At 36.9% G+C, this 13,464-nt stretch overlaps 1 protein-coding gene across 2 annotated transcripts in view; it reads right to left on the bottom strand.

Annotated features, from left to right (window-relative positions):
• SRGAP1 (SLIT-ROBO Rho GTPase activating protein 1) overlaps positions 1-13,464 on the bottom strand; it is a 245,371-nt gene that overhangs the window by 18,081 nt on the left and 213,826 nt on the right. For both annotated transcript variants that reach the window (XM_019732456.3, XM_019732457.3), the window contains exons 16-18: positions 5,796-5,901; positions 2,714-2,938; positions 421-500 (exon numbers count right to left, since the gene is read on the bottom strand). In XM_019732456.3, coding sequence (XP_019588015.1) covers positions 421-500; positions 2,714-2,938; positions 5,796-5,901 — 411 coding nt within the window. The remainder of the gene's footprint in view (positions 1-420; positions 501-2,713; positions 2,939-5,795; positions 5,902-13,464) is intronic.

Genomic DNA, 13,464 nt, shown 5'->3' with positions numbered 1-13,464 from the left:
AAAAGGACAATGGAATATTATACATGGTAAAATAAATGATAACTGCATGTAACAATGGGGATTAATCTCAGGAACATAATGCTGAGTAGAAAAAAATGGTGGAAAATATATACAGTACGATCCCATTTGTAGAAAGTGCAATAAAATAAACAACGAAACGATAAATCATTGAAAAACAAACACGGAGTGGATACCCTTGAGGGGGGAAGAAAGGGCAATGGGATAAGGGAAGCACAAAAGTAATGATGGCTTTCTTCTTAAATTTGGTGGTGGTTCCACGGGTGTTCACTATACTGTTATTCTTCATACTTTACCCATATCTTATAAATAGTCTTTTGTGTCAACTGAATTCTTAATATAAGCAATTCTAAACCAAGCACATAAAGACTAGTTTTATAATAGTGTGAACCCAGGGCCTACCGTCTTCACTGGTGTGGGTCTCTGTGCCAGCGTCCTGATCCACTTCCTCCAGCGTACCGTGCTCACTGTAGGGGCTGTCACTGTGGAGCGGAAATAGAAATTCATACGAAGCCAAAGTGGAAAGAATTTCGGAAATGAACGATTGCTACTGAAAAGAAAAATAAAAGACTTGGAATGGCAAAAGAATTACTGGATAGCCTTTCAATGGAATGCTGCTGCCTCCAAGGATTATCTGCTCTTATGGGAGTGTATGTCCCTTCGTCTTTGACACAAGCTTATTTTATCACTCTGTAAAGACAAAGTGAACTTGCAGAAAACTTGTAGCATGAGACATCATTCTTACCCAGAGAAATAAAAATTTGTTGAGTTCTAGTGGGATATAATTATTGCCCCACAGATAACACCAGTTTCTGCAAATTCATTCCAACATTCCTTACTGCATATAAATTGAGGGCTCTGATTTCTGCTTTGAATTGATTGTAGTATGTTTTCCATCTTTTCTTGACAGATGTTCATTTTACATCTATGTGCGAGTTAAAAAACTTACCCTCAACACTACCACTACCTCTCCTCAAATACATGCTGATAAGGGAATGCACTGGAAACAAATACAAACCTGACTTTACTGTAAAAGCCCATCTGTATTGCTGGTGTTGGACAACAAGGTAACTACGGCATTACTAACTTCCTGTTTAGAATGAGCAATACCCCTAGAGAACACTATGTATGGGAGAAAGACATAAGCGAGCACATGTCGCTGTCTGCAAGACTCTTTATTATGGGGCTTTTACTCTGTAAAAAGTAGCAACCACAAAATGTCCTAGGATACAACGCATCAAATAATACTAATCAGACATCAGCATACTTGCTGTTTGAGAAAACGAGCAAGACAGAAAAACCTAAATGATATAGCCCTGAATATCTGCAAGTACTAAATGTGACTATGACACTGGCCTTGAAACAAATTTGACTATGAAAATAAAATTATGTATCTCACTAGGGCTGAGTTTTATTCATCCACCTTCTCAGAGCCAAGCTCAGTCAGCACCTTGCACGTAGTCAGTGCTCAAATAAATATTTTTGAATTGAATTTCATGTGTAAAGTTGCTGGATATATTATAGACCTGCCATCTGTCATGCTTTGTTGTTAACTTAGAAAGCAGTACCTCTGGAAAGAGTCAACTCTCAGTTTCCTTAAGGCACAGGACCATACTGTGGTTTAAGATCATACTGTGGTTTAAGTAAAAAGTAAGTGTACTTTTAGTTATTTGAGATCTTTCCACTACTTATTCTACTTCTACTTAATCCCTAGTGAGGCACTGGGAAACAGAGTCCTGAAGACGGTCCAGAATGAAGGGCTTACACAAGTCCATTTCCAGCTGCTTCTGCATCTGAGCTGCACAGGGCAGTTTCTGAGATCGGCTGGGAGGCAGCTGGTGAGTGACAGGAATCGTGTGGGTTTTGGCATCAAACAAACCTGGGCTGCCTCTAGTTACTACCAGTCATGGAGAGGCTCGCTGGTCTCGCTTAACTGCGAGACAACTTACTTGGCATAGTGGTGGGAGCAGTAAAAGGGATGCTATACCCTGACGAGCTGGCATGTGGTAGGAGGCTCAAGGAATCAAAGCTACTTTCATTGTATATGATTCCGTAGAAGCTGAAACTTATACAACAAATAGCAAACATAAACCTTTTAAGGTTTTCTGCTATTGGGATTATTCAATTGACAACACTTCCCCCATTTTTATACTTCACTGGAAGGTGTCTATACTGTTGTATTAAAAAATTGGTATCCCAACAATATAGTAATGCAATACATTTGCTCAAAATAACCATTACTACTATAATTGGTTAGGATAATATCAGTAAGAATAAAAATGAAAATGAGTAAGAATGAAAACATTTGCTTGACAGGCCTCCTTTAAAATGTGAATTTTGATTTCAGAATGAAAATAAAATCTGTCAAGTCAGTTATCTTTTTCTGATGGAATCGTAAAAATGAATATAGCTCTATGTAATATCAAAGCCTTTATTTTTAACAAAAGCCATGATTGGGTGGATTTATCTCAAAAGATGTCATACCTGGGGAAAAGAAAAGGATGAACATGAGTTTCCATAATAAGAAGCCACTGTTGCCATGGGTCTTAGCAATCTAACGTATCTCGTGTCCCTAATGCTTTTTTTTAAATTGGTAGCATTGGTGGTTTATTGTCAATTCTTTTTCTTAATTAAGTTGATATTTATACTCCTATAATTTTTCCAGGGGGAGAAGGACTAAAATTTTTGGACTTACCAGTAGTCGTCTCCAGCCATACATTTCTCATAAACAGGGCCATCCAGCTCTTTAGCATCTGGGAAAATAGTCTCATGGTGGATGATGATGGTTTTGACAATTTCATTCACATGAGCCTGGCAAGACACTTGATCCTGTATTTCTGGGACGGGCATCAATGTTGGGCCAAAGCAAATGGCCAGGTTATAAGGGTCCATCATGTTCTCATCACTGTATTGTGAAAGACTGAAAGGAAGCAAGAAAGGAGTTAATAAAAGAACAAGGGGTCATCTACTGTGATATATCAATTTTTGTAAGTGATATTTAGATAATTCTAATAACTGTATATTTCACAACCTATTAAAATGTTTTGCATTGGGGGAAAAAAAGAACAAGGAGGAAAAAAGAAGATTGATGTCTAAAAGATACTCCATATTCTGAAAATAGGGATCTATTTTCAAAACATTTTATTCAGTTTTGACTATTATAATAAAATAATATTCCATCCTACTTTAAGTTGGCTCAGCAAACGCTAAAGAAAGTGACTTATAACCTTTCAACTAGATAGAAACTGAAAGGGGAATGTAAGTCCTACTTGCTTAATGAAGTGGCATTTTTCAAAGCCACAAGGGAGTTTAAGATAATCTCTACTACAATGGAAACTGGAATCGAGTAAATGAGTTTCATTTGTGAACATTAGGGTCAGGCTTTAAATGCTGCTCAAGTAAATATGGGAAGGGCAGTAGCAATCTCCATAAAGCTTTGTGGATAGCTTTAAAATTGTCCTCCCACTACTCAAAAACATCTCAGGTTTCAGGTTTCTCCTATAAATCCTGAGGAAAACAGAGCACCTTTTCTTTGTAACCACTGAGAGACAGCAAACTCCAAACTCTGTAATTTGCTTTAGGGTATGATTACCAACGCTAGGTGAAGAGAAGGGGACAAGATTCCTCAATTCTCTCATTTCATTTAAAGCTGGCAAACTACAAACTTTGGCGAGATTTCCGTGTGTCTCGTACTATTTCTAAATTCAATCCAACGGATATTCTTGAGATATTTTCCACAGGTGACTGAAAATAAGCCCGATTTTTATTGCGGTGCCTCTAACACACGAGCAAGGTGCTGTTCCAGGGAGCACCTACAGATGTTATCTTTTCAGTGTATAAAATGTCGATCTGGGAAGGAAATGTAAAATCCAGGTGAACAGATGACAGATGGAAGGAGACAAAAAAGAGACTCGACTACCTTTGTGAGATGGTCACACACACAAAGGAACTGAGAAACCATATGACATGATACTTTACCCTTTTTTGGAAATAAGATAGCCTAGAAAGGAGAAAATACAAAAGCATAATTTCTACAGCTAACATATGTCTTTCCCTTCTGCCATTTCTCAAACATACAATCTTAAAAAAAAAAAAAAAATCCACGATAATAGCCACGATCATGTTACAGGTCACCTGGAAAATGGATGCAGGAAGGAGAAGTGAGATTCAGAATAAGAATGGTCTCATTTTCTAAAGCATACTTAAGTTCAATGGGGAAAGTCACAATTAATCTTTCTGGGTCTTTAATTCAGTGCTGGCTTGAAGAGCAAAAATTTGACATACATATGTTATTTATCCGCCTTTGATATTATAATAGGTAGATTCTCTTTTCAAAATTCCTGTGCCAAGCATCCTACCCTAGAGGCTGGGCCTTCTCTCTGCGTGAAGGAAGGAACAGGGAGCAAGGGGGCATCTTTGGGCAGGCATGCTGGAAGTAATGCCGGCTGTCTGACTCAGGGCACATCTGCCATTCTGTTGACATATGTATGTGGTGAGTTTGATTCAGGCTTTGAGAACTTTCTTGATTCATAATTTGGTTTGCTAGTCTGTTGTGGTTTATTGGTTCTCAGTTGGTTTTGCTCAGCGTATCAGGAGAATTTGGTTGGGAAGGCATGCAGAGGGCCAGCAGGAATGCAAGGGACTCCATAGTGGGGAAGAGGAGGCACATGCAATTAAAGGTGAAAATAGCAAGCCTTCATTTTACAACCTCCTGGCTGACTAGGCTTATTTAAAGGTAAAATTTACAAGCTTCTCTTTAATCTAAACATAGTTTATACCCATCTCTCTAGATACTATTTCCAGTGGTGACTTATGTCCAAATGGCTTCCTACTGTCATTTGTGGATGTTTTAGTTCCAATATGCATGGTTCCCTGCCAGCATGTCCCTATTACATGATACTTCGTTTCTAGGGTCACCCTGAGTGGATATGACTTCAGGAATAGTCAGCTGGGTTGTAATAAATCCCTATGGGTTTTGAGAATTTAAAACCTCCAGTGAAATAAAGAGAAAATATCCCAATGTTAGGAAGGGAGAATCCGTGCCAGAATGAGAAGACATTTCCCCAAGCTTATTCCCCCTGTATTTCCAATTGCTTTATTTCCCACTGAGACACTGAATAGCAAGGGGACTCTTAGGACTTGGGGAAGATGTTCTCAGAACAGAATCTATGTATCAGGAAGTAGCACAACTGAAAATCAAGTTGCCTAAATTAAAAGAGTAAAAGTTATTTTTGAAAATAATGCAGTGTATTTTTAAGACGTCTCTGTTTAGGCCTGTACATTTTTTTTTTTTTTTAGAAATATCTTTTTCTTGACAATGTCTCATTATATTGAATTTCCAGCCATTCTTTTTTGGATTGGTCTAAGTCTTAGCCACAGTTCCCCTCCATCCCACATTACAACATTAAAAAAAAAAATCACAGAAACTTTCTGCAGTGAGAGTGGTTTGTATAATTTTGACAAAAATGTTCATGACATTAGCTTTGGATGGAAGTTGGAAAAACATACATTTCCCTGAAAAGCGTTCTTTATAGTGAAATTTGTGTATTTTTTGCATTTACGGCCAGTTTCTGCATCTTTCATCTATCATAACAACGATCTTGATCTGCTGAGGAAAAACCTACCTTTCGTCTACATTCAATCTTCTTCTCTTTGACTCTGCTGACAAATGGAACCCAAGGTACATTTTACAACATCCAACAAGAAAGAAAGAGTTGAGAGAGAGCAGTGCCAATAGAATTAAGATGGGCATTTGGGCCGAGCATTAGGGTACTTACTGGTTGAGGAAGGCAAAGAGGTACCTCATCACTATAAGGACCGACCTGGGCAAGGTCAGGAGGACTTTGCGGAGGTGAAGCGCCCTCTCATAGAGATTATCTATTCCTGCAGACAGAAGACGACATGGTCAGGCTCCTTTCACTTGCCACATCTAAAGCAGAACACTGTAGGACCAAATTTCCTATCTGAACATGAGCAATACCTCGCCCTTGGGTGAGATACAAGCATAACCAACATAGTGAATAAGTGACCAGCTTGGGTGGAACCCCATGTCTGAGGGCTTCTCCTCTGACCTATCACTGTTTTCTCTGATTTCCACAGTCTTGGCCTTGAGCAACTTAAGAGTTTTCTAGACTTAAAGATAAATTTTCGCTAGCTGCTATTCCTTGATTTTGCATCTAATATGGCTTCAACCCCTTCCCTTTTTTTTTTTTTTTGCTGCATGATAACTAAACTAGTTTTGCGGGACATTCCCCTTTACCCCTTTATTCATGAATCCATCATATTTATTTGTCTGTTACTATGATTCTGGCAATGTGCTGGGTTTTGAAGCTCTCCTTCTCTAAAACTATCCTAGTATTTTATTTATATGACTTTTTAACTTCTACGATTTCACCAATTTTTTTAAACAAAATAGTTTAGGAGAGCCTACTAGGTTAGGCATTAGGAGTACATTAGTGGTTCCGATTCCTGCTCTCAAAGAATGTACACCCTGGTGTTTGCATCTATTTATTTCCTTATCCTGTCTTCCCTGTAGGATGGTGAGCTCCCTAAAGAGAGGGGTACCTGGGACATCCTAGTATTATTTTACCTCTTTCCTAGAAAACAAATTGTCCAAAGCCTCTCAATACCGAAGTGCTCGTGAAGAGCAGCAAAAAGGTTGCTGCTAATAATCCATTATCTGCACAATGGTCTATATTTTATAACACATTTTCACTTTTGTAATCTAATTTAATCCCAATAACAATGCAGTGGAGTAGGCAAGGTATGAACTGTCATCCCCATTTAATGGATTAGGAAAATGAGAACTGGGTAAGTGGCTTACCCAGGGTCAAGGGCTAAAGCAGGGAGCTGGGACCAGAACCGATTTTGTTTCGTAAGTCTGGTTGTCTTTCTTGGAATTCAAAGTACCTTTACAGAGTACAACTTTGAAGACATCCAATAAGCATACATTTGAGAAAACTATTTCAAAAACATTTTAAAAGCTTACTACAATTTCATATTACTATATATATTCTTAGTAATTGCTTGAGATATTCCTCTATCCTACTTGAAAATCTCAGGCCTCAGCTTTTAACATTATGGCCAATTGATTCTCCTCCCACTTCTCAGGTGTTTTGACCTCCTCGCGCCCATAAGTGGGGTTCTCCCTCAAGGATCTCTACTTAGGTTTCTTCAAGGGAACCTCACAGAGTCAAGGTTAGGGTCATCACTCCTACGGAAATGGTATCTTTGCTTTATTTTTCTCCCATGTGTAGAACGTAAGTCTTGTTGTTTTCACCCCCTGAATATCTCACTGAAATTTCCTAGTTGAAATCTGTATTATTTCTAACTTGCACCATCATAATACTCTCCTACCTCAGGTCCCCATTCTAATGCCTCTAAACCAGTGGTTCTCAACCTTGACTTGGAATCGCTTGGGGAGACTTTTTTAAAATGCTGATGCTGAGATTCTTTTATGCAGTCAAGGGTGAGAACCACTGCCATAATTAATCACACCAAGCTCAGGTCCCTGGAATCTCGCGTGCTGACCCCAGCTGCTTTTCACTTATTATCAAACCGCCAGGTCACAGGCATTTTATTTTTCTCTCTGCACGGCTGAAAAGGCATTAGGAATATTCTTATTTAACTACTGATCAGTTTGCAAAACAACAAATCATTCTTGGGAAAAATCACTTTTATTTCCATCTTTGACTATGCCACAGTTGGAACTATCACTGTCGTCTTTTAGAAAATGAGTATCAGAAACTCTAATGAGAATGTATAAAGTAAAATATGATCATCTGATTAACACTTTAAAATTTTCAAGATAAACCTGCAATATATAATAGTATGATTTCAGTAATACTGAAATAAATACACTTATATTCTGCCTTTTAATTTGTAAAGTATTTCAAAATGGAAAAAAATAACACTATCAGCAAGGTAGGTTAGGGGCAAATGTGGTATATACTCTTGAGTTTAAGTACTCTGTTTAATATACTTTCCAGACAATGATGTTCATTTTTTTCTGAAAAGAGGGAGTAAGAGACTTAAAACAAAAGTTATTAAACAGGTGCATATATTTACTCAGGCCACAAGAACTCAATAATTAAGTTATCAACATGTCCACCTAATTCACTTCCAAGTGTCCCAGGAGGATCAAAACATGCCCCAGAGTAATCTGTTTGTCTTCCCTGACAACTTCATGGGCCACTTGGCAAAGACACATTGTACAAAGAGAGGTGATGAAATACCTACAGATGAAGTAATTCGCGACTCATTGAGTTTAAGGGGGGGGGGAGGACTTTGCAGCTATAAATGCTATATATTTAGGCAGAGCTGGATTATTGTTTCATATCTGAAATTAACTGGTTAAAAGGTTATCTAAAATAACTGATTTTCTTTAAAAAAGAATGACTCTTTTAAGATAAGATGATTTAACATACCTGTATCTAGAAAATCTATCTCAACAAACAAGCAAAATCTCCCAAAGGTGAAATTATACCTCTGATGACCCATTCTTAAAAGTAAACACTGAGATTTACTAGCTTCTATTCCCCTGGTCATTAAAATTGTGTGTGCATAAATGATTTTACATTTATGCCTCAAACCAGCCACAAAGTTTAATATATTTAGGTAAATAATAAAATGGAAAGACGAACTATCCCATTAATGGTCCTCTAATTGGCAATACCCCCTACTTGTTTCCAGCCACATACAGAGCCATATAAAGGTTATGAGTAACAACAAAACACTTCTGCCATTGTTTACGGAGGATCTGGGGGTGTTTTAAGAGTTTAACATCTACTGATTCTCCAACTTAATCCTCAGTATCAGGTTAAAGTCTTCTATGAGGGAGAGGGTTTTAGCAGCTTAAAGCTAGTTTTGGGGTCCTAGAGTTAAAGAAAAAAAGGAAAGGCAAGGAAAGAATGCAAAAGGAGCCACTTTTAATATATTATTGATCTTTAATCTTTGTCGAATCCCATAGGGGGCAAGTCATTTTCAGGCTAGAAGAGGAAACAGGCATTACATCCAAGAGGCTTAATCTTATTTCAAGATCCTCTTGTTTCTCCCAGTTCAACCCCTTAAAGGCAGTTTCAAAGTTTTACTTAAAAAGAATCAGGAGAGCAGATATTTATATGCCAATTCCATAGCAGCATTATTCATAATAGCGAAGAAGTAGTAATAACCCGTATGTTTACTGATGGATAAAATGATAAACAAATGTGGTATATACTCAATAAACAGGAATGAAATTCTGATACATGCTACAGTTGGATAAACCTTGAAACATAACGCTAAGTGAAATAAGCTAGACACAAATAGACAAGTATTGTATGATTGCAATTATACAAGTTTATCTAGAATAGTTAAATTCGTAGAGACATAAAGTAGAAAGGTGTTTGTCAGGGTCTAGGGGGAAGGAGGTCTGGGTAGTTACTGCTTAATGGGTACAGAGTTTCACTTTGCGACGATGAAAAGATCTGGAGATGGATGGTGATGATGGTGGCACAAAAACATGAATGTATTTAATGCCACAGAACTGTACACTTAAAAATGGTGAATTTTGTTATATGTATTTTACCACAGTAAAAAAAAGCAAAAAGGATGGGAGGGGGTGCTGTGAGATGTAAATGAAAGATTTCAGGAGAGAAAAGCAGCAGGAACATAAAAAAGTGACACCAAAAAGATTAGACAAAATCAAGTGAGGCATACATCCTCTGCCACTACAGTAAAAATAAATCAAAGCAAAACAGAATCACTGGCATTCCTAAAGTAGTAGTAAATCCATCTATCCCAAAGGCCTCAGACCACGACGGCTGTGAGCAGGACTCAGATATTATCGGACTGGTTGCTCAACCGGCTTGCAGCACGCATGCTGCAGAAGTCCTGCGCTGGTACAAATGACTCATGTACTCTCCGGAGTCCAGTTAGCGGGTCAAAATGTATGACTGCTACCGACACTCTGATTAAGGCACATTCCTAGCTGGCTCTGAGTGTGGCAATTCATGGTCTTTCACAATTTTGTTACATGAAAAGATGCATCTTTTCTTCCCCTCAGAAAAGCTGTCCATGAGGAAAACAGCATTTCATTTTATGCTGGGCTTTGTGTCCACAATTCAGATTTTACGTAAGTAGGTAGAAGTGGCATTCATCCAGTTTTGATCACATGGTCCAAGCTCCCTCGGCTAATGTATGTTCTGTTTCTAGCACCACAAGGTTCCCATGTCAGCATCCCAACTTCACAGCATGGGTGTCTGACAGCTCCACGTAAATGCGTGTGAAAAATTCACCATGAAACACAAGTTACTTCAGAAAAGGGCAAAAAGTTCAAATAGCCATTACTCTGAAAATACCAGTTCTTCTGTGGCACTATTTGCATAACTTTTGCTTGGTGAGAAAACAAATGATAAATCACAAGATGCAAATTTATCCTCAAGTATGAAGACAGGGAAGGAAATTAATGGCCACATTTAGAAATGGTTTATTTAAGAGCAAGCACACAAATATTTCTGAGCTCCATAGCCGAACAGCAGGATTCAAGGAGAGTTTACTAGGCCGAGGATGTTGTTACGTTCATTGTTAGGTTTTAACAATGTCAAGATATTAATCAATTGTGTGTGTAATACTGTATGTGTTTGAAAGAAAGGAAGGAGAAAAACAGAGAGATATCCTAGTACATTTGAATGGATCTAGCCTTGCCTTGAGACGAGTAACCAACTACTCTTCTAGGTAAGAAAGACAATGCTTACAAATCTCTCTAACCGTAAATAGACTGACTTCTGTGAATTAAGCCAGAGTTAAATAGTAACATTGTAGAAATATATATATCACGTTTCTCCTTCTGCTGAATTGTCCACCATATTAAGGTTAGTAAAGAAACTGAGTCTTAGCCTAGGAAGCTTTACATACTCAGTTCACATATTAAGCCTATTTAATATTTTTAAGGATAAAAGAAATCCCTAAGAAAATTATTATAAGGTGTCAAACACATTTAGAGTTCAGAGAGAAAACCACCATGTTTGCAATAAAGCTAAAATAATTTTTAGCAACAAAAACATACAGGGGAGCACCAGGAAAAGAATTCAAAAGCTTTTTTCATGAAACAATTAGAAATGGACAAATAGATGTGCACAGTAAGAGGCTCATCATCGTATTTTTGTACAATTGCAAAATCACTGGAAACAACCTAAATTTCTAAAACTAAGGGATGTGTGAAGAAAAACAAAAACCATTATACTGCCACTAAAATCTATATTTTAAAATATGTATGTTACTGATATGGCAAAATGTTAATAACATCATTAAATTTAAAAAGTGGTTTATAAAGAACAAATATAGTATGATACAATTTTTAATGACAGATGTATTGAGATATAATTCATATATCATATAATTCACACATTTAAAGTGTATAATTCAATGGGTTTTAGTACATTCACAGTTGATCAACCATTACACCTCAATCAATTTTAGAACATTTTCATCACCTCAAAAAGAAATCTCACATCCATTAGCAGCCACTTGGTATGATGAATTTTTTTATTAAAAGCATGTTGTTGTGGTATATCCATACAATGGAATATCATTGGCAATAAAATAAAGTGCAGATAACAGGCTACAACATGGATGAACCTTAAACCATTATGCTAAGTGAATGCAGCCAGCCACAAAAGGCCACATACTGTATTATTCCATTTCTATGAAGTGGCCAGAATAAATTTATAGATATAAAAAGTATATTAGTGGTTGCCTACTCCTGAGGGTGGTGCTGGTTATGGGTAAAACGGAAGTGTTTGCTAACTGGAGTTTCTTTTTGGAATCATGAAAATGTTCTAAAATTGATTGTGGTGATGATTACATAATCCTGTGAATATAATGAAAGCCACTGAATTGTACACCTTAAAGGATGGATTTTATGGTATGAGAATTACATCTCTATAAAAGTTGCTTTTAAAAGTACATAGGTATATGTATATGTATAGAAAAAATCTGGAAAGACTAAAACGTTAACATTATCTTTGTGTAGAGGAATTACAGAATTGTTTTTCCAGTTTATTTTCTGATTTTTCTACAGTAATTGCATATTAATTGCGTAATAACAATTAGTTTTTCAAAGCACCGATTGACCATTTGATAATTTTAATGAATTATTGTTTTTTAGGTATGATAATGTATTGTAGATATGTTTTACATATTAAAAAAGAAAAAGAAAGGAGTCCTTACCTCCCAGAGATAGATACTTATATACAGGTGATGTGATATGATGTCAGAGGGATGATGGAAGGAGAATAGATGGGCTAATTTTGTCCAAGAAATGAAAACTGTTAAAGCTAGGTGACTGTTTATACTGGGGTCATTATATTTTCCTGTATCCTTTTGTAGATCTTCGAAATTTTTTATAATAAGAAAGTCAAAAAAGAAGGGTGGTTCTGAACAAAATGGACAGTACAATTCTACTTTGGCTTTAAAAAGATGTTGAATGAGCACGTGAATAGAAAAAGAGCAGAAGGAAATGTGACAAAATGTGTACACACCATTGGTTCTCTTTGGGTAGTGGCATTATTTTCTTCTATGTGCTTCTGTATGTATTTCACATATTCCACAATGACTACTTGCTGGTTTTGCGATAGGTAAAATAAATCCCCCAAAATGTTTCCTCATGTCCAGAGTAGTCCCCCAAGTAATAATAACACATAATGGAAAATGAAGTGCAAATGTTTCATCTGGGCTCAGTCCTGAGGCAGCCAGGGTAGACCAAGAATTGCTCGAGTAGCCCTTCTTGAGCAAGTCACTTGGACTTATGCCCTAGGGAATCTCAGAGCTATAATACACAGACATTCTAGAAGCTGCCCAGACTTTGTGGGCATAATCTGGAGCATTCGCAAAACCATTCACAAAGTGGATGGTTTAAAAAAAAAAATAAAACAATCCTTGGGTGAGAAACTGAGAGACTACGAAGTTTGTCACTTCAAATTTAAATTGCATTTGAGTTCACCGAGTCTTCAGATAAGCGATTTAAAAAAAAAATTTGCAGTGAACTGGGGAATAGTACACATTTAAAAAAGAGAGAATGCTAAGACCAATTCCCTTTTACTACATACACTGCAAGCTTCCAAAGAATGTGGTATTTAGGGACATAAAAATGGTATAATAATAACTCACCATAAAAAAAAAAATCTTTCCCCAAATAATCCAAATATAGGTAAGCAAAAAGTAGTCGGTGTTCCAGAGGGTTATGTAAACTCTTAGAAAAGACGAAAAGGGAAGATTTTTCTATACAAAATAACTGTCACATGCAATTACCTTAACAGGGAAAATCAAATCCAATTATGGCAATTCTAGGAGAATATGACATGAATAAAAACAATCGATCTCCTTGAGATCTCTCTCTCTCCCCTAAAACTTCTAAATCTTTGGGCTTGTATCACATACTAATTTAGATTGTATTTATTTGTAAATGTC

The sequence above is a fragment of the Rhinolophus sinicus genome, chromosome 1, assembly GCF_057876585.1.
Source record: "Rhinolophus sinicus isolate RSI-liver-muscle chromosome 1, RSI-T2T, whole genome shotgun sequence".
Lineage (NCBI taxonomy): Eukaryota > Metazoa > Chordata > Mammalia > Chiroptera > Rhinolophidae > Rhinolophus > Rhinolophus sinicus.
Note: the sequence above shows the minus strand (reverse complement) of the source record. Positions and strands in the feature narration are given on the sequence as shown.